Here is a 22,006-nt window from a genome sequence, read left to right as displayed (position 1 = left end):
ACCTTGATTCACTTTGAACATCAGGGCAATCAGGCCCTCAGCAAATGGAAGCATCAGCGTAAATTCAATCAAAGTAATATACAGGAGATTCAAGAATCTGGCAATAAACCAGCTGCATTCAACAAAATAAATCTGTAAATGATTTCCTATCCTCAATACCAAAAATGTGACAAGAATGGAATGTGCACTGTTACCTCACATTGGCGATGCACCTTGAGCAATCAAATTTCACCATCTTAAGAAAAAGGTCTTCATCTGACTCAAGATACAGATGGTGAAGGAAAAACAACAGAGAAAAGCACAGTTAGCAGTAATGGTGTATAAAAACAAATATTACAGCAGATATTCATTGATGTGAATGGGTTAGAAAAAGAGAGCAACAGAACAATTGCAAAACAAAAAACTAAAGTAATCAATCTCAATGTTGTATAAATGAGAATGTAAACTTTTATCATCAATCAAAAAGTATCTACAAGCTGCTTGCAGTAACCAAAATTGATTTTGATAACAAAACTGAATAATGTACATTTCTGAAGGCTCGCTAACTTCGGTAAGTACTAAATACAGTATCCACCCAGTATGGGTAGATTACAAAGAAACTAGGTTAAAGACCTCTCTACATTTCTTTCTCTACTTTAAGCTATACTTGTAAGCAAATTGCTGGTCTCTATCTAAAAGAAAAAACAAAACACAGCTTTTGCCAGGACTTGAATACATCTTCATTTGTCTGTGTTTCTTGTCACTGCTTATGTCAAAAGTTTAGATGATTGCACTTTCAAACCATTAAACCAGGACGCTTCTATCTGGCATGCCAAGGCTTAGCGTTGGCCATTTTGACAACAGATAGAATATTATTATCCCCACAGCCCAATAAAATTTTGAGGGGCTAGTCGCTGCAAGGGCAAGACCCCATCAGGTGGCAAAAGAGCCATCTGAAATATTTCCTGTAACAGGATTCAGTCCACCTCCATTTAGACAGCTACCTAATACCTGATGAGAAACCCTGCCTCTGTTGAAAACCGCCTGGACGTATCTTGTACGGCCTCTCATTATTATAAGGCCTGCTGTCAGCTGGTGCCGCACCCAATATTCCCAAAGAATTTGAAGCTGGCAATCTCTGACCATTACTCGAAGGTTTCTGAAAAGGGTCTTCCGCCTCTAAGAAAGCATCTGTCTCAGCTCTCTTCTTCCGTTTCCATGCCTCAAACTTTGCTGGATCATGGAGTTTGAGACCCGGTTCACCTGTTTGATAAGAGTTATTGTTCTGTAGTCCCTTCAGTCTAGCTGACTGACGCTGAAAGGCGTTATTTCCATTGATGTGGGACGGCCCCAACCCAGCTTCATCTTCCTGTTCCTGCTTCAATTTGGAATAAATTTGACACAATCTGTCCCCAGTCAAATTAGAATAGGTTGAAACGTATTTCCATAAACGCATCATCATTCCTAACAAACGGGAAAAGTTAGGATCAGATCATCAGATTTAAAATATCAATCGAAAAAACTAAATCCAGAAACAACTGAAGAGCAGTGATGATGAGTAGCACACACTTCATAGAGCTCCCAAACTAGCCCTGGCCCCAGAATACTCTCTTAGTTTCAAAGGATGCCAGATTGGCACAAATGAAAATAATATAAAACAAAATTATCAGAAAGCAATTGAACTTACGATCTTGTTTATGTGGTTCACGCTCGTGTTCAAAAACTACTTGGTCAATTCTCCTGCCAATAAGTTGCAAGTACTTGCGGATCTTTGAGAGTACCTGTACCAAGAAGGGAACAGGGTTACAAAAAAGACAGAAGTTAGCTTCAAAGACATCAAATTCATTGACATTGCAAAAGTTGACAGGCCAACCTTCTCCTTCGGAAGGGCAGCGCTAGTAGTCTGCAGCTTCTGAAGACGTTTCAAAGTCCTTTCCTCTTCCATCATGACATCTTCACACCATTCCATCCATTTCACTTCCTTGAATTGCTCATAAACTTCTTCATTATCAGACATTTCTCCTTCTTCTTTAACTAAAGGTTCTACTTTCTGGGATCTTTGGGACCTGTTTTTATCCATCTGGTTAAGCTTGGGTGAGCTCGGCCTCCCCCGCCCTCGGCCACGAGGTTTTGCTACATTATGAAGATTCTCCATGTTTTTTGAAGATTTGTTGCGCCCCTTAGGATTAGAATTTTTCCCGGAAACAGCAGAAATTTCCTGGACAATGCATAAACGAACTTTATACATAAGTTCCTAAGATTTTAATGAATAACACCAGCATTACATTCATTCACACACAACGGGAAACACAAAGAATGAACCAATAATAGAGATAAAAATATATATACTACCTCCATTACAGGTTATGTGCAACGATTTGACATAAAGCAGAGAGGAAAAATGTCTAATCGTTGCACATAACCTGTAACGGAGGTAGTATAAAAAAAAAACACATCCAGATCAGTACAGCTTTCTTAATCAAAGTTCAAATACCATTTCAAGTAGTGCCAAAGCACGATCCTTCAGATTGGGAGCCCGCGGAAGAAAAGTTTCATGTGTTTGAAGCTCAACTGGGGCAATCTTTTTTGTTAAACCAAGCCTTTCATCTAACCGAATTTTTTCCCAATTGCCAAAACCATGATAATGCACGCCCAAAAGCAATCTTGCATCATCAACTAACAAGTAGTGCACATCAGGTTAGACAAATCACATATTTCACGAAAACATGAACAGAAAAAAAAAATTAATTATAAAAAAAAAAACCTTAACAGGATAGATCATACTATTTGCTTACTTTGATTCCACCCACACCCTTTTGACCAATTTGCAGGTTTCAGGTACTTCAGCACTCGGAACTGCGAAATGGGATCTTCATAACGACCTATCCGCTTGGCTAAGTGTTGAAGCTGCTCTACACGATTTACCATATCACTAGCCTTCACAGGAACACCAAAGAAATCCAAAAGAGGACCCTGTAGATGAACATAAAAACATAAGCAAGCCCCCCACAGCCATAACAAAATTGAATAGGCTTTGCCTTTATAATTTACATTAATATATACCTTTGGATCGATCTTTTCTTCTTTAGCTGCCTCTTGACACCCATCAATCAAAGCATCAAAAAGCTCAATCTGAGAATCGACTGGAGCTGCTTCAACAGCACCTCCAACATCAGCTGCAATCAAGTCTATTTGGCTTGCATTACCAAACTTCATAACCTAATCCATCAGACCAATAAGATTAAATATTAGCAAAATCTCATCAAAGGAACACAAATGTAATGGGATGCCCACAAAAACTCAGCCCCTTTTTCCACCACCCCTCCTCCAAAACAAAATTATACTGAATATAGGGAATAATTGAATTCCCTCTAACAAATAAATCTACAATCCATAAGACCATAACTCAAACTAGGGAGGCCAGATATATGAATCTTACAGCCTTTGCAAAACGTGTTGCATCTCTCTTTGGCAAATTTCCGGAAGACCAATCTCTTACTTGAGCTGAAGCACCATCAATCATTGGGACCATATGAGATGATTCACCTCTACGACGCTTTGTATTTGCCCTCACTGATGGAGCTTCCTTCTTTTTCCTTTTGTTGCTACCATCGGGTTGGACAGGCTCCACATAGCTCTTAGTATATCTTGCTCCTCGAGGAGCTAATGCCTCCTGCATATATCAATTTTATAAGGAAACATATAAAGGATTTGTAGTAAAATGCCACCAAATAATAAAGTACACAATGCAATAAATTGAACCTCTGCTTGCCCAACAGCATCTGGCTTTATCCAACGGCTCCAGAAACTAGTATCATCTTCAGCATTGCAAAAATTTGCAACCTACATATGTTTTCCCCCAATATTATTTTAAATTCATTGCCTTAAGATGCACAGGAGCTTCATCAGAAAAATGAAACATCAGATCATACCTTAAACTGACTGAGAAGCTCATTGGCTTGTTCCCCTTCAGTTCCCTTGTCCTCAACCTTCTCTGCTCTCTCGAGAATTTCATCTATATCCATGCTCAAAAGTCTTCTTTTGCTTTCCTCCTCATTTTTCTCTTCCTTAAATAGCTCCTCAGCTCCAAACCTCAGTATTGCTGAAAGTTCATTCTACAGAGACAGAAGATGTCAAATCAGACAGTCTCAAAGATAAGTAGCAAACTAAAGACGAACAATAAAATACAGAAACTAAAAAGTCAAAACTTAAATACCAAGGAAACATAAAGAAGGAGACAAAGATAAGGCTAAAGTAATCAATAAGATAAGAAGTTACTCATCTTACTTTGTCAAAGGTAACTGCCTTTTTCGCCTCTTTCTTCTCTAGTCTACCCTCTGCATTTAGCTTCTGGATCACCAAATGATCAAGGACCTATAACAAGGAGACAACACAAATAAAATTTAAAACTGTAAGTACGAAAATATACCATCATCAAGGACCAAATAAGAGTCATCATTTACCATCTTTTTCTTTGCCCTTTCAAGAATATCTTCTTCAACACTTTTACTTGTTACAAAACGGTATATGTTAACAACTTCCTGCTGCCCAATCCTGTGAGCCCTACTCATTGCCTACCACAACAATGGAAAATATAAAAATCAGCAAAGAATCAAGTAAAAGAGGAAGTTGAGAGATAAAGAGGAGATTACAGAAGCAATGATAGAAACAGTCCAAAATATAGTTACCAAGACAAGTTCTACAGATCTTAGGACAAGGTTGCTTTTGTTTGAAATTTGAATAAAAAAACATATCTTCCTATGTTCTCACCTTTGTCTGGAGTTTTTGTACAGGATTTAAGTTCTCTAAATTGCTAATAAATGGATGAATTCTTACAAAAAAAAGTTCTTGTTTCTACAAATAGGTAAAGAGTTCACGTATTCTAGTTAAAAACCTGCAAATCATTCTGAGGGTTCCAATCTGAATCAAAAATAATAACTGTGTCAGCAGTTGCCAAGTTTATGCCAAGTCCACCAGCCCGAGTGGACAGGAGGAAACAAAAATCATCACTTCCTGGGGCATTAAAATGCTCCATAGCTTGGTGCCGTGACTCAGCCTTAGTACTACCATCAAGCCTTTGAAACTGGAATCCTCTCAGAGACAAATACTCTGCCAATATGTCCAACATTCTTACCATCTGCATATAAAACAAGACTTAGAAAAAAGTCTAGAATTATCTCCAATTAACCAGTTGCATACACAAGTAAATCCAACAGGAAAAAAAGAGTCTACAAGCGTTTAAGATAAGAATTAAGAGTGACACAAACATACAAATAACCTAAAAAAAACTCCTCTTTTCTAGCCAAAGTATAGTCAGCTAACAAGAGTACACATAAATGATAATGTTCTGCCATCAACTGATTTTAGGGGACAGGGGCATTTTAGACAGCATCATTATAATTAGTTATGAGAAGCCTGGGAAAAAGTTAAAGAGTTTGTTAGGGAAGAAATGCTATGAGAAGAGAAAATTAGGAAGATATCACTATGTTGAATATTGATTAATGCTTAGGGTTAGCTTTAAAAAGAAAAATTCAGATAAATCCACCTCCCTAATTATCATACAAAAGTGCTGAAATTCAGTTAATCAAAAACCATATTCTTCCTATTTTCTGCCATTAATGATGCTTAAACTGTGTTAATTCATAGCATGTCCATAAACTTATTTTTCAAACATTAATACCTAAATCTACACGATACTCCCTCCGTCCCACAATACAGTGCCCGTTTCTCATTTTTCACGAGGATTAATAATCTTAAAAGGGGTCATTTATACGAGAAAAGTTAAAGCAGCATAGGTGTTTTTATCACTTTTATATTAGGAAATGTTACAAAAAAAAAATTGTAAATAGTAGAAAAAAATTGTGGATATGTTCATACGTAAGCAAAAAAGGAAAAAAGCTGGGGTACTAATGTACCAAAGCAAATTTATGTATTAGAAAAAAGATACCACATTTTAGGACACCAAAATACTTCGATACCAGGTGGTACACAGTTTCACTCATTCTGTGACTCCCTGACAAAAGCTTTAGATCACACAAGATATAATGTAGCCAAACATCCAACTTAATAGGTCTGTATGAAGATGCAGTGATACACAAAGTTCATACTAGTCATATGAGATGCAAACCACAGATAATCAAGCATTTAACACAATGTGTTAAAATCAGCAGTACTGCAAAGTAATGATAAAACAGCTACATAAATAAGCAACTTCAAAACAGATGATGAAGAAAAATGTCACCCAAAAAAAAAAAAAAAAAAAAAAAAACAACAACAACAATAATTTAAAAACTACAAAAAGATTCCAGAAGAAACCTGTGAGAATATAAGAACTCGATGTTTTGTTTCATGCAATTTTACAAGCAGCTTATCAAGAATCACTAGTTTGCCACTACTAAGGATCATTCGCTCAAGTTTGCTTCCATCATTAGACTCCCCACCATAGCCATGATCAGCACTTTCAAATAAGAATGGATGATTGCAACACTTTTTCAACTCCACCACAATATTCAGCAGTGAAACCTGCACAATCAATATAAATTCCTATCAGAAACTACTAAGAGGCTAAAAGTCAATTAATTCAACATGTAGCCATAAGAAATGTGCTATGGTAAAAGACATAACATCTTTGACATCTGCTATACGAAAAACATCAATGAAGACAACTTACCTGATTTCCCTTAACTCCTTTGTTCAAGTCATGGAAGTTGCGTTCTAAAATCCATTTATAATACCTATATGCAAGGCATAAGAGCATTAAAATGGACAAAAAATAATAAAAGAACAGCAGATGACTGAAAAAAAAATAAAAGAAAAGAAGAAGAAAAAAGAACACTGGGTTAAGTACTCACTGTTTCTGCAATGGGGACATTTCAACCCTAAGAATTCGTTCAATTTTAGGTGGCAAAGATTTCTCCACGTCCTTAATAACTCTCCTGAGAATGTGAGGCCTCAACTCCATGTGAAGATTTGCAAGCTAGCAAAATTCCAGCAAAACTTTTTAGGATCAAAATACAGTTTTATAATCATTATAACTGAAACAAAAAGAATTTACCAAAAGTAATCTAACCTCAATCTCATTGAATGAGCTAAGATTTTTGTAGTTCTGAACAAAAACATCTTTATTCCTGAACTTATCAGGATCCAGGAAATGAAGCAGAGCCCTGTGATCAAAACAAGGCAACAGTTAATTCAACCAGGAAATAATCAATAAATTAAACCAGCACTAATTTCACTAAGGCAAGGCATTGGGTATCCATTTCCAAAAGACTGCAAAGGAGACATTTATAATTTCCCAGAAATTAAAAAATAAATAAATAAATAAAAATAAATAAATAAATAAAGGCATAGTTTATGCCAACTATATAAGTGAGCAGATTCTTCTTCTCAGAAAAATGTCTTTCCAGGAAGTATTTAGCATTCATCAGATAATCTGTTCATAAACCTAATAATAGGTCTAACAACAGCCACTGATTCCAGAACCCCAAATGGATATTATCACTCAGAAACCATGGTAGAATAATAAACAAGATCCTATTCTCCCCTTTGTAGGTCTCTCAGGACTTTACCAAGCCTAAAACTCCCTCCTTTGGAAGTGACAGCTGACCCCAAAGAACCAACAACAGGCCTCCTAGTAAACTTCTCACCTACCCAGGCACACTTTGAAGAGCTTCCCAAGACTACTCAGCCAAGTTTACTGCAAGCCACCAGTTTTCACATATTCCATCTCTTGGATAAGATAGATAGAAAGGAAGGGCAGGATTTCTGGATTTTTCATGTTGTCAAAGAGACCGATGGTTTTTTCATATTGTCAAAGAATTAACAATGAAAATGGATTCGATGGCAAGTGCCTGATCGAGTTGATCGGGCCATGTAGGAACAAGGTTCATGCCTGTGAATCTGTTAGGATACATCACTGCACTCTACTTACAGCATGACAACTGACTCCAGAGGACCAACAATCCTCCTAGTGAACTTCTCTTTTACCCACGCAAACATTAAAGAGCTTTCCAAGGCTACTCAGCCAACTTGACCAGAAACCACCAGTTTTGATTGACTCAGTACCTCAGGGATTAATTAAATTAAGGCTTCTAATCTAAAGCCAAGTTAAAGCAAAAGCAATAAAATGGCGGATTTGGGACATATTGCGGTATGAAAGCCTCATACAAAATACAATTAACCTATATTCATCGTACTCTTACATTATCTAAAATTTTTGTATTATCTGAAATCTGCTACTCCACCATCACTTCTTCCCTAGAAGCTTACAAGACAGCGCTAGAGACAGCTGGGGGTGAGTGCATACTGGCATGTGTTGTAGATCACGGTGCTCAAGTTATTTGAGACAATTTATCACGCACATCTGCACTCCTCGCACACAGATGCCTTTAAGCTAAGGCATAAGACAAACAATAGCTATGACTGTAATGTAGGCAGCTGTTAGAACTTATTCAAAAAGTAACCCATCTGTTTCCTTATAAAGCTTACTGCAGATGGAAGAAAGAACCCCCACATTTAGGCTGAGACATATCTTAATTCAGCTAATGGAGCTTTAAAGGAAGTTGGAATAAGTGACTGGATTGTTCAATAACCGATGTCAAATAGCTGTAAAAAAAATAACTTAGATCTAGAAAGAGAACTAATCCAACTCTCACAAGATTAATTTATTAGGGTTTTGACTCCCTAAAATTACTCCTAATCTAAACAATCAAGCAATAGTTCTTATTAACTTTTTAATAAAAAGAAAAAAAAGGGTTTGAATGTTGGTCCAAACAATAGAATGATTACACAAAGATAAAATTCAAATTTTCATTTTCATCTCTAATAACAACGTATCACAAAAGTCATTCAGGAGCTGAGATCTAAGGTCTTGTTCTCTTCACCTTAAAAAAATAATATTAAGTAAAAATAATTTCAGTTAAGTAAAAATAAGTTCAGTTCAGTAAAATTAATTTCAGTTCTGTAAAAATAATTTCAGTTCAGTAAAAATAAGTTCAATTCAGTAAAATTCAGTTTTCTTAAAGAAGAATTATAATAGAAAATAAGTAAAAATAATTTCAGTTCAATAAAAATAATTTAAGTTCAGTAAAAATAATTCCAATTCAGTAAAATTAAGTTCAGTAAAAATAAGTTCAGTTCAGTAAAAATAATTTCAGTTCAAAAAAATTAAGGTGAATCAAACAGGGCCTAAGTCATAAAAAGGGTAGCATGGCCTCAAAGAAACAAAACCTTTTAAGCCATATGTTATCACCTACACCCAGAGAATAAGAGCTCCTGTAGTGATCAATAATCCACTCCACAGTCCACGTTGTATCAGGCCACTTGCAATGATTCAATCCAATATCAGATTTAAAGAAAATAGATGAATTTCCCATATATATGACTGGAATGAACAAGTATATCTAATAAGCTTTAATAAATGCCTTCACCACTCTTCTCTCCCCCTCTACCACAACACAATTTATTTTCATTCTCCATGTAATTCTATTGGGTGCTATACTAATTTGCATGACAAGAATACAGTAAGCATCCACAAAGGCAGAAATATCTTCAATAATTATATAATTACCATAGCTCCTCTACACTATTCTGTAATGGAGTTCCAGTAATGAGCAGCTTGTTCTTCGTGCTAAATTCCTGCCAAAAATTAAAGAACAGACAATAAGTTTATATAAAAGTAACCCAATACAATATTTGGCAAACGGGGCATACCAAGAGAGAAGTGTATAGCGATGCTTCACTATTTTTCAGCCGGTGAGCCTCATCAACCATTAGATAGCTCCACTTGATCTTTGACAGCACTGCCTTATCCTTCAGAATAACTTCATATGTTGTCAATAAGGCGTCAAATTTAATCGTTCTGCCTGTATTCTTTTCATTGTAAAACTCATGCTGCTGACAAACCTGCAAATCAGAGAATGGAACAGTCCACCATTACATTACATGCAAAACAGCCAGAACTTCCAGCTATACATTAAACAAAATAATCAGGTACTAAAATCTACCAAACATTACAATACGAAGAACTGAGGTCTTTTTAACATCAAATAAAAGGAAGAGCTATGGGAAAAACAGACTAGAATTTTCCAAACCGATTAGAAATGGATACACGAAACATGGAACCACCCAGAAACAGTAGACTCATACAAAGTATTACCCATGGAAAGAAAACAAAACAACCCATATATTCAAAAATATATAAGATCAAGACATTATCCAATAATGAAAAAAATTATTGGGCTTATTTCATCTAAGGAGGCATGCATTTTTTTTTTTCCCCTAATCATCCTTTGATGTTTACAAGGTGTCTGAAAAGAGACACAAGGAAAGTATACAACTTTTGAAAAAAGATCAATTTTTGCAGTGAAAGGGCCAGGGTCCAAAAGGTAAGTAGATAAGGTTTAAATTCAAGTTTCATATCTTTTAAAAAAATTCAAAAAAAACAGGTCGTCTACACTTAGCCCTGCCGTATCTGGCAGATGGTACTACATTGTCCCTATTTATTTTGGTTTCAATACTTCTACATATCTTGAAAGCCGACCCCACTTATGGGATTAAGGCTTTGATGGATTGATTTCTATATATCTTGGAGGCTAATCTTTTACAACATACATTCTTTCCTTTAGTGTCTCTTCCACAAAACAAAACAAAACAAATAAAAAGAAAAAAATTAAGCAATTTACTCTAATAAAGTAGGGACAGGGACATTGTTAATAAATTTACATCACATAATCACATAATACAGACTACTGCAAGTGAAAGAAAAACAAGCACCCACTGTTTGCAAGTACTGGCAACATAGGTTTGCAAATAGGCTGTAACAATAAATTGCGTCTGCTTTAAATATAAAGATATGATTCACAATGGTAAACATCCCAAAACGCGACAATTAAGAAAGGATCAATGCCTTCTTCATAAAGTAGAATCAGATACATAACAAAAGGGGGAAGAACACAAAAAAAATAAAAATAAAACACTCTGCCAAGGGAAAAAAAAAAAAAAAAAAAAAAAAAAGAAGAAATAAAAATCATGCTATAATCACCTCTCTGCTAGCACGGGTTCCAACATAAACTATAACATTCATACTTGGAAGCCATTTCCTGAATTCTTTTGCCCAATTGGATAAGGTAGACAATGGTACAACTACAAGAAATGGACCATTAATTTGTTGGGCATTCTGCAAAAGGCAAAACACCAGTTACAGATTTGATTGGAAAAATGGAAGCAAATTCATTGAACATATACAAACAAAATTCTACCTGTAAGAAACCAAGCATAGAAACTGATTGAACAGTTTTGCCAAGACCCATTTCATCAGCTAGAATGACATTAGTATCATTCCTCCAGCTGTAACAAGAAAGTGACAACAATCATTGCAAGTAAAAAAGCTACAAAGCAGTTTTAAATGACAATTTCATTCCCCATAAACACAAGGGGAAAAAGTTAGATAAATAAAAAATTTAAAATAAAATAAAAAATATCAAAGCATCCCAAAACAAATACAAACCTAGTTGGCCAGTTGACTGCAAAATAATTTGTAATAGTATCATAACTTAAATAGTTTATTCACAAACTGGAACAGAAAGGCAACTCAAGCACAATTGCGTGTTAAAAGCCCTCTGAAGGACTTGCCTGTTCAGAGGATTCGCACATTACGCATGCAGTATATATTCACCGTATGCTCAACCAGACATGAGCTAAATTAACACTTCATGCCCCAGTACAGCAAAATATTTACAGATGTTCAACCACATCATCTACATAAAATTAACCTATTACAATGAACTAAAAGAGCACTGTCATATTCCCCAGTTCCCCCAACAGGATAAGATAATAAGCCGTCCCCACCCCCCAAAACCAAGTTGATGACATGAAGGCAAAAAGGCCACAGATTGACATTTAAGGTCCAATAACAAGTTCAAAGAGCCTTCAATTATTCAAATATGTGGGGAAAGAAGAGGAAAAGCTAATTCACGTTGAAGCCGATCAAGAATCATTAAATAAAAAAAGTTGCTTATCCAAAAAATAATTAAAAATTTTCAGGAGTCACACTGAAAACTACATAAGATCACTCCGTACCTGTTAACAAGAAAGTTCAGGCCCTCAAGCTGATAATCACGTAGTTTTCCTCCTTTCAGCCATTCAGGCTGCTCATCCAGCTTCCGCAAACTTCCTACACAGCAAAAAATATCGATGTAGAACAGTAGAAGGGAATGTTTGTGCTAACACCATAATGAAATTAAATCCAAAGTAACTACATAAAAAGGAATAGTGTAACAGCATATTTCCTCCAATTTATTCCATCGCAACATTGGGGATTTCATGCTTGTCAATGCAGATTTTATAACTTAAATATCTTAAGTTGAATTTTAGTAAAAAAAATAATTTATAAAAAGTTCATATTAAGAAAGTGTATTTCAAGACAAATCTAACAAAAACCCACACAACTATATTTTTTCCAACATATAAATCTTAAAAGACGATCAAATGAGTGAATAGTGTAAATTTCACACGTTGCGATTAAAACAAACGGAGGAAGTACTTGACAGCATCAACCAGAACACAACCACTTCTTACAATATAAAACCAAAAATCATGCACCTACAAAAAATTTGTAGCAAGAATTAGCTTCATTTGTGAAAACAAGAAGCACTTATTGAAGATGTCATACCTCTAATCTTCCTACGCTGTGCATCCACTGTTTTTCCCGGCACCGCTATAGTGGCCTCACGAGCCTGATCAAAGCACGACATATAATAAAGAACAATCAAATTATGCACATATAAAAATAACAAAGTAAGACACTAAATTCACAAATAAAGAGTTAAAAAAAAAAAAGTGCCACATGCATAACAAATATTACCATCAAGCATTACAAATTCCTAACCCAACAAACCAACGAGAGATAAACATATGATCAATTCAATATGGTACCAAAATTTCTTGAAATTTATCTGGCACCATATCAATTGCAACCAATTTTACACCGAAATATTCAGTCCAATTTCCGTGAACTATTTATTTAAGAACTCATGTCACATACTCACATAGCTGAAATAACTAGATATACCACTCACCTCACAAAAAGGAAAAGGAGAACAAAATCATCCTTCCCCTCCTTTTCTCCCACCAAGACACCAATTCAACAACACCCAACCCACCTCAGCATTCCATCACCAGCATCGCTACCTCCACTATTCACCACAAAACCACAAACAACTGCTCATAAACAATCATTCACACCCATCCCATTCCAAAGATAACCATCCCTAACACCACACCCCCATGGTAGCCATTCAACACTTTCCCTTCATAGCCATAATCATCCCCATCAATAGTCTGCACTTTATACCAGCAACCACACCACATCCATCAACTTCTTCACCACCTCTCAACCAGAACACAAATCAGGGGAAGGAGGGAAAGAGGGGGAAACCTTTCTTAGTGGTGATGATAGGCTATATTTGACCCTAGCTAGTCAGACTGGCTGCCTAGATCTAGAACTGCTGGCAATTTTCACTCTTTTCAGTGACCAAAAAGTCCAAAACCATGGTCTTAATCACAGCAGCAATAAATATATTATTGAAGCTGGTACTGTGGACAAAGATGAAAGAGAGAAAAAGAATTGGTGAAACTGGCATGGGATGATAGTGGATATGTAAATTTTTGGTTTTAGTTGTTGGCGAATGAGAAAAAAAGAGGGGGGGGGGGGGGGGGGGGGGTGAGAGAGTGGTAAGAGGGAAGGCCAGTGGAATTGTTGAGTAGCTACTATACAAGATTTTTTGGAAAGAGAGCGCACAGCGTAGAGCCATTGAATTATCAGAAAATGTAAATAGTTGAAAGAAAAGGACATATAAATTTTGGAGTTTTCGGATCTAACAAAGGGGTACCATGCAGAAGTTTACATATGTACATTTTTGCAAGATACCAGTTATACCACAATCAAGTCATTCATATCTATAGAGGATGAAAACATATCATGACTAGCCGTGAAGAAGCTAGTTGATCATCCATGAAATAAGCATAGAAACGGTTTTTATCTTCCAGCATCAAAAGCAATTCTACAATTCAAATTCACAATTATAGACCCAAACTCCAAGGATATAATTAGAACACTTATGTTGACCAAAAACACACAATCCACAATGTAATCTACTGTTACATAATTATGAAGCAACCAAAATAATACTATGAGGGTTCAATACACAAATCAGCTTGTGACTTCTTTATTGACCCATATATAACCATTGTACATCCATCTGGCGCAACGATAAAGCAACATAGTCCAAGAATTACAAGCACACAAACCCATACTAACCAAGAAGAGAAATGATGTGAAAGAAAAAAAATACATAAGAGGAAAAGAAACACAGTGCCCTGAATACTTTACCTTGTATTCATCAATAGCTTCCTGAGCAAATGCAATATCTACATCTTTTTCCCTGCAATAACATGTAACTCATAATTACAAAAAGATACAATGTGTAAATTTTAGTTCAATCAGTAAAAACCATAGGCATCCAGGGGAACAGCAGGACATTACAACCAATGAAGCAAAACAATCTGTAAAGCAGTCTGACCAGATATCATATGCATGTGAAGGGAAAAAAAAAACAGCAACAAAGAAAACACCATGTTAGAAAGCTTTGTTATTGGAAGATCAAAATGCACTTTTATGCACACTACCTCAACTATAATAGAAGTTGTTTTCAAAACATTTGTACAGCAAACGCGCACGCGCGCTCACACACACACACACCCAATAAACAGAGCTCAAAAACATACCAGGTGGCTTCTGCGTAAGATAATCCTTGCCACTTCACCAGATACTCAGGAGTCACCTCACCTGAGCTATCTCGGTTGATCCTATCAGCAATAATTCTCTCCACCTACATATATAATACACAACTATAAATCTTCAAAATTGCAAATGAACTTACATTAGAGGTAAAGGTGGAAATATATTGAGTCATATTAAAGCACCAATAGAAAAGCAAAATTCAAGCCTTCAAGGTCTATGAGACAATACCTGACAATTTTGTTTGAAAAGATCCAAATCCATTTCCTTGCTCACGTCATGGACTTCAATCTAACAAATCATGCAGCAAAATTACATTACAAAGAGTAGGTAAACCATATTAAGGCCTATTTCCTAGTTCCTATTCAAGAATTGTCAAATTTATAAAAGCATATTAATTAAGAATGCCAATAAAGTAACTAAAAAGCCATGTGAGTAGGGATGGCAATCCAGTCCGGATCCGGCCCTACTCCGCCCTGATACGAGGACAAAAATCTGCTTTGAGTCCGAGAAAAAAGTAATCCGAGTCCGACTACGTTAAAAATAATCTGACTCTAAGTAGGAGGAAGGTCAAAGCCGGATCCTACAAACAACCAGAGAAACAAATCCGACTTTGACAAATGTCCGACTCTGACTAATTATCTGACTCCAACTTCAATAGATTATGGATTTGGGTGTGGGTCGTGCTGACAGTGGATGTGGATTGCAAAAGGCCCAAATAGCCCAAATTCTCAAAGTATATTGAAATAATTGAATAACCCAAAAAAACACGAAGTCCAGTTAAATCAGAGTTGGAGTCGAAGGTTGAATATTAAAGTCAGATCGGAGTTGGAGTAGGAGTAAAATTTAGCCTCCGACTTCATGTAGGGTCGAATTCGGTTTTAGCATAATCCGCTCCGAGACCCATTGTCATCCCTTCATGTGAGTAATATTGGAGGGATCGATGCAAATTAGACGGTCATTTTATTTTATTTTTTACATTGGGACTTGGGAGGCTATTTTGAAGCAACTTTTGAACCCAAATGACACGGAAGGGAGAAGACACATAAGCAAAAGGTACATAAGCAATTATTGTTAATTTTACAAGAATCATAAGTAATTATTAGTACAATGGTCCACACTCCGAAAGGCATAGATCTGACAGTTGTGGGCATGATATTAGTCATATTACTACATCAAGTGACTGCTACTTCCTCCGATTTTTTTAGACGTATCATTTTATAAAATACAGACTCCTAGGCAGATTTTGGAGATGAGAGAGATAGAGAGAAAGTAAAAGGAGGACCCATGTGATGTGAGAGAAATAGAGAGAATTTATTAACTAAAGAGGAAAGTGATGCATCTAATTTGAAATTTCTTTATTTAGAAAGTGATGCGTCTAAAAATCAGAGGAAGTATTTCTGTCCTTATCTTTTGATATTATTACTCTGTAACTTTTATGTCATGCTGAACTGTGAAATCAATTTGCAAAAACAAAGACAATTAAAATTTCTTATCAAAGCCTTGCACTTAACAGCTAAGAACGCAGCTTAATATATGAAAACAAATTACGGAGATAACATAAGTTGATATGCAAAGAATTAATCATAAAGCTGCACATTCAAGCAGAATTACTGACACTATATATGCAAGTATACATAGTACCTGTGTTTTGCAAAAAACAATTTTCAATTCCTGTTTAACTTTCATATGATCAAGGCTGTTAGGGTTACAGATCATGCATGGTTTATGTTATACCAATTGTAGTAAGAGTAATCAAGGAAGGGTCATAGCGGCCTTTTTACTAAGTTAATACATAAATCCTAAAGTCAACCTTTGGGCGCCAAAGCATGTCAGCATATCTAAAAAAAGCAAAAGTAATGACACTAAAAGTCAATGGAAAAGGCTGGAGCAAGAAAAAAATCAAAAACATGCACATATGCAAGTATTCTAACACTGTTTGAGACATTATACATTGTGGAATACTAGGTGTGATAAATTGTTCCAGCAATGGCTTCCACCAAAAAAACAGAGGCAAATTCCAACTACAGCCCATAGCTCCACCACATAAACGATACACACAAAGGCAAGGGGAAACTGACAGTAATTTACAATAAATCACATAATAAAAGGAGTACAAATCAAACAGAAACTAAATAGTACTCAATATTCCTGCAACCCCAGACCTCCAACCAGCAAATTCTCTGGGAAGACCTAAATCTGAACTTTCTTATTTTTAAAGAAGTAGGATATATAAAGAAACTCACTTCTTCACGGGATACAGACATCCGAAATCTTACATCCTCTGCAACCTTTTTCATGTAGTTCAAAACCTTCTTGAAACCACTGAGCTGAAAACAATAAAGAGAAGAAAAAGAGAATAAAATCAAAAGAACAGACAGGAGAAAAGGACCACAATGAATTTAAGGATAGCATTCAGTATGACTAGAAATAATTCCTCTTCAGGACAGCACAGAAATGACCAGGCAAATAAGATAAATGCAGACTTACATTTTGCAGCTCAGCTAATGGTTTCCACAGACAGTGTAGATGAGATTGCCCTTTCCATTTAATTAAAAATTCCATTTCATTCCAATCTAATTTGGTATCATAAAAGTGGCCTAGCAATACAGGCTGAGTAGATTTGTTGGCTCTCATAGCTTCCTCAGCCATTCCCTTTGGCTGATGAAATAAAACCCTTTCAATTGCATCAGCATCCTCTTCGTCATTGTCCTCCTGTAAGGAAAAATGTATTAATAAAGGAACAATACAAGTCCAATACACCCTTAAAAAATACAAGTCCAATACACCCTTCAAGTAAAAATAAACAGAGGGTAGAAGTAGCAATTAAAAAAAAAAAAACATTTTGTTCAAAACTTTCAGAGAAGCAAGTCATCAATTCAAAGATAAGTCAACCAATTGAATAGCACCATCAAAATGGAGTCCATTACACTTAATCATAGATTCTAGACCTAGGTACCGACAAAGCTTGACGTGATAGGTTTAGGCACATAATAAACTGATACATAGTATAGCGAATATAATTATTGGAATCACAAGGACAATCAACATTCAATTGGATTATGAAAGGTTTAAGTTCAAAAGGCAAATAGTGACCATGTCATTTTTTAGTTAGAAAAGAGAAAAGACAAAAGGTACCTTAGCCCATCTTACTACAATGAAGAGGCCAATGCACAATTATGCAGCAATATAAGACTTGAGTATGAGGATCACAAACCTTCTGAGACTTCTTATTTTTCCCTTCATCAACTTCTTCACTTTCCTCACTTTCAGCATATGAAACCTTGCGAGTTGACCTGCTGGAAGTGCGTGCCTCATTTTTTCGTCCCAAGTTGCTATTTTTGCGGAGATTAGCACCTCTCCTTGTCCTAAAATTCTCGTCACTAACATCCTCAGAATCCTCAGCAGATAATTCATCGTCCGATACCCTACCTTTTCTTCTTCGAGTAGGGGCAGAGATCGATCTCTGCCCCTTGCTAGCCTTTGTATTTCCTCCACTTTTCACTCGCTGACCACCCCTAGGCTTTTTCTTATAGTATGAATCATCATCGGAAGAAACATCAACCTCCCCTTCACTTTCAACCTCTACTTCTGAATCTTCAATTTCCCAATCATCGTCCTGAAGGTATTCACACGGGAATATTTAACAAGGTATGCTAATAAAGCTGAAGTATAAAACACAATAAATAAAAACATATAAAAAAATCTTCAACATTAAAATTTATATAAGACAACCTTCGTCCTTGTCCGGTCATCAGCAACTCCATCAGGCTCAAAATCAATATCATCAGGGTCATCCTCTGCAAGAATTGTGAAAAGAAACTTTCAATGCCAAAGAAGTGCAAATTCTAAAGCACGATATTCCAAATTCTGGCACCTCTATTAACAGCTAGAAGAAAAGTAATAGGAGTGATTTCCTAACATATATTTGTGGTATGACCAATGCTTTTCATAAGGAAAACCCATAGAAAAAAAATAATTGACTAACCATCTGCTTCATCATCATCTTCATCATCTTCCACCTCTGCATATTCATCATTATCATAAGCTCTCCTACGATTTCGTGGATTTGCATTAGCTGCCATAATAGTCCTTGATTGAGGTCTTGAATTGGATGTAGCAGCATTATAACCTCTATATTGTAATGAATCATTCTGATCATCCCCATCTTGCTCATAATACTCATCGGACAACATCTCGTCTGCAGGAACCTTTTCTGCTTCCTTCTGCCCTTCATATTCCTCTAATTCTAATCTGTCTTCCCCACCAAACGAATTACCTTCAGAACCTTCATCATTTTTATACTCAGAGCCACTTCTAGATTCACGACCAGAGTCCGAAATATCATGAGTAACAATTGGCTGACTGCCTTTCCAGAAAGTAGAACCCCATTTCTCAGCTGAACCTCTACCTCTTCTCTCATATGTATGCGAAGTTGATGGTTCCATATCAGCACCACCATTGACAGCCACCTCATTAGGTAGTCTGCTAGCATCCGGTTCAACATCACTTTGATAGTGTCCATCAATCTTCATTTCAAAGTCATTTTCACTTGAATTCAAATCTATGTCTATCGAGTTGTGTACTCTATTCACAGTGCGACTAGCATTCTTGTCCTCCATGGCTCTGTGGGTGACTGCCTCACTCGAATAATCCCTAAAAAATGCCATCCTCTATCATGGAATTGTAATCTTATAATCTACAGATTAGCTACCAGCTTAATTCCAAAAGCTCGGCTAACCTAACGAATTCCTAGGAACACACAAGAACAAAAAAAGCAATCAGATGAAGCAAAAAAATCCTCATATTGCATGTGCCAAACTAAAGCAAGCAGCTAGTAAGAGCTCCAAAGAACAGCAGTACAAAGTCAGTAAAACTAATGTAAGACGAGTGAACGAAGAGACCAAAGTCGACTAACACGGGATATGAGCTGAATTTTATGAGAAACCTTTGCACAATGGTGGCATTTGGTTCGATATGTGGCGACTTTGACTATCATAAAACCGGTATTTTCCTTAATTTTGAGTGATCCACCATAATCACTGTCCGAGAAAGCAAGCAGAGCAAGCTCAACGACAACACAAACAGACAATAATGCAACAAAAAAAACAAATTTTTGATGACTAAATCAAACTTCCAGACATGTTTAAAGCAAATGAAATGATTAGACAAAGACCCAGAAATACAGTTGATATCTAGCACACTGCACAAATAACTGAAATTCAACGTCCAATTGATCATAAACTAAACCTAAATCAAACCCCAAATACCAAAACAATCAATCAAATCCAAATTCAATCAAACACACAAATTAAAATAGGCAAACAATGGATCGGCCACTGAACACTCCAAACAAAACGAGCTAAACACTTAACAAACTCCCTAAACAAACAAACCCTAAAAATCGAATCTAGACCCATAATCCAACCCCAAAAACCCTAAATCAATCCCTAATTCAAAAACAATTCACTACCCACTAATCAAATCCACCATACCTGCAAAAATCGAAGCCCAATTGAAGTATTAATGAAAATCAGAGAGAAAATAATGCGCCGGTTAAATAATCGCGCGCACAAATTCTCAGAAAACCCGTCGGAAAATTGGCCGGAAAATCAAAAAAAAAGGAGGGACTACTATTTCAAAAAAAAACAAAATTATATAAATTTGTCCTTAATTTTTGTTGGGTTTTTTGGGAAATCGGAAAAATATTATATACTTGTTTAATACGGAAAAAAATACTGTGAAATCGGAGAGTATAATCGGAGAAACGATCGCCGCCGTAAAAGAGGAGAGAGAAAGGCGGTTTTCCGGTTGAAAGGGTAAAAAGAGAGGAGGATGATAGGGTTGATTTGGGTTTTTGTGAGGAGAGAGAAAGAGAGAAAGGTGTTTTTGAGGAGAGAGAAAGTGAGATATAATTAGGGAAAATTTATTTGGTAGTGGTGAAAATTGAAATAAATCAGGGGAATTATTTTTTTTCTTTTTAATTTTGGATGTTAAAAGTGAAATAATAGAAATTAGGCTTTTTGATTTTATTTTTTATTTTTTGACGGCATTTTTAATTTGTATTTTTGATTGTAAAAATGTGAAATAAAAGTTTTTAGGCTTTGAGATTTTTGTTGGGTTTTTATTTTTTTCTAATGTACTAATATTTAAAATTTTGATTTTTTAAAAGTAAAATAATAAAAATTAGGCTTTGAGTGTTTTGTTGGTGTTTTTATTTTTATTTTTTCTAAAAAAAATATACTACACATTTTAGTTTCATTGGAAAAAAGTGAACGTAATAAGAATTTGTTTTTTAAAAAAAATAATTAGGCTTTGAGTGTTTGTTGGGTGTTTTTTTTTTTTTTTTTTTTTTTAGAGGGTTAATGAAATTAGTGGGTTTTTTTTTTGGTCAATCAAGTTAATTAAGTATGAGGTAGGGGTCAAAGGGGAGAGAATTATTAGTGTTAAATGGATTATCACACGTGGTGGTCATCTAATGAAGTGTTTTGAAGTTCTTGTGGTTTGGGGAGGGTTGAGATTGAAAGTTTGGTTGACTTCTTAATTAGGTTTTTGAATATGGTACAACATATTAGAGTAACTACACTTGTTTTTATCTTTCTTTGTGATGAGGTGGCTACTTAAGAGAGTAAGAGACATATAAGTAGAATGTCTATGTTATTAACGGGTTATTTTACGCATGAAAATATGTAAAATGTATTTGGATTTTCTCAAGATGAGAATACATATATACTTAGAGCCTATTCTCTTCAGCTCAGCCCAATTCAGCTCTAATCAGTCCAGTTTATTTTAGTTTAGCCCAATTTAGCTCTAATCAGTTCAGTTTAATTCAGCTTAATTCAATTCTTAAAGTCTCTCTCATAAACAATTCAGTTCGGCTCAGCTCAGTAAATCAAAACAGGCCCTTATAGTTACGTACATGATACAAATAATAAAATAATTGAAACTATCGCCACATAAATTCTAGTTTAAGTCCGTGTAGTATTGTAGTAATCAAGTAGGTAGATAATTTTGATAGTGGACGAGAATAGGCTACATATCATTTAGAACTGGGTGGATATTCGATCGATTGGATTTTTTTCAAGCTAAATTAGTTCAAATTACAATTCATCTTGATAGTTATTTTAATTTGTTTGACTATTTGGGTCCAGTTATGTAATACACTGTGTGTTGATGTCAAATTTCAAATTAAATGAAATAAGGTAATCATATTTCCAAGAATTCTAACCA

General features: G+C 35.6%; 1 protein-coding gene across 1 annotated transcript; it reads right to left on the bottom strand.

The window, feature by feature from the left end:
- Nucleotides 1-388: 388 nt before the first annotated feature.
- On the bottom strand, nucleotides 389-20,662 carry LOC145628485 (protein CHROMATIN REMODELING 5-like). Its single transcript, XM_081680783.1, has 31 exons — nucleotides 20,272-20,662; nucleotides 18,765-19,528; nucleotides 18,512-18,576; nucleotides 17,994-18,395; nucleotides 17,267-17,491; nucleotides 17,023-17,106; nucleotides 15,008-15,067; nucleotides 14,764-14,867; nucleotides 14,369-14,420; nucleotides 12,650-12,713; nucleotides 12,058-12,151; nucleotides 11,238-11,325; nucleotides 11,021-11,155; nucleotides 9,691-9,882; nucleotides 9,548-9,615; nucleotides 7,049-7,142; nucleotides 6,831-6,955; nucleotides 6,650-6,713; nucleotides 6,295-6,501; nucleotides 4,874-5,116; nucleotides 4,443-4,553; nucleotides 4,267-4,353; nucleotides 3,912-4,094; nucleotides 3,742-3,822; nucleotides 3,419-3,652; nucleotides 3,043-3,198; nucleotides 2,775-2,952; nucleotides 2,474-2,655; nucleotides 1,853-2,197; nucleotides 1,667-1,760; nucleotides 389-1,443 (listed from the first exon to the last, which is right to left on the bottom strand). The coding sequence occupies exons 2-31, from the start codon at nucleotides 19,444-19,446 to the stop codon at nucleotides 980-982; spliced, it is 5,163 nt and encodes a 1,720-aa protein (XP_081536909.1). The 5' UTR covers nucleotides 19,447-19,528; nucleotides 20,272-20,662; the 3' UTR covers nucleotides 389-979.
- Between the last annotated feature and the right edge of the window lie 1,344 nt (nucleotides 20,663-22,006).

This window comes from Chenopodium album, chromosome 4 (assembly GCF_948465745.1).
Source record: "Chenopodium album chromosome 4, dcCheAlbu1.1, whole genome shotgun sequence".
Classification (NCBI taxonomy): domain Eukaryota; kingdom Viridiplantae; phylum Streptophyta; class Magnoliopsida; order Caryophyllales; family Amaranthaceae; genus Chenopodium; species Chenopodium album.
This window is presented reverse-complemented; position numbering and strand designations above follow the sequence as displayed.

What these genes read in the sequence shown, in the direction of transcription:
- LOC145628485 (XM_081680783.1), bottom strand. Translation starts at nt 19,446, where the DNA reads ATGGCATTTTTTAGGGATTATTCGAGTGAGGCAGTCACCCACAGAGCC. An exon ending in ATGTCCCCATTGCAGAAACA is followed by an intron (nt 6,714 to 6,830) that starts GTGAGTACTTAA and finishes CCTTGCATATAG; the next exon opens with GTATTATAAATGGATTTTAG. An exon ending in AAGGAGTTAAGGGAAATCAG is followed by an intron (nt 6,502 to 6,649) that starts GTAAGTTGTCTT and finishes TTGATTGTGCAG; the next exon opens with GTTTCACTGCTGAATATTGT.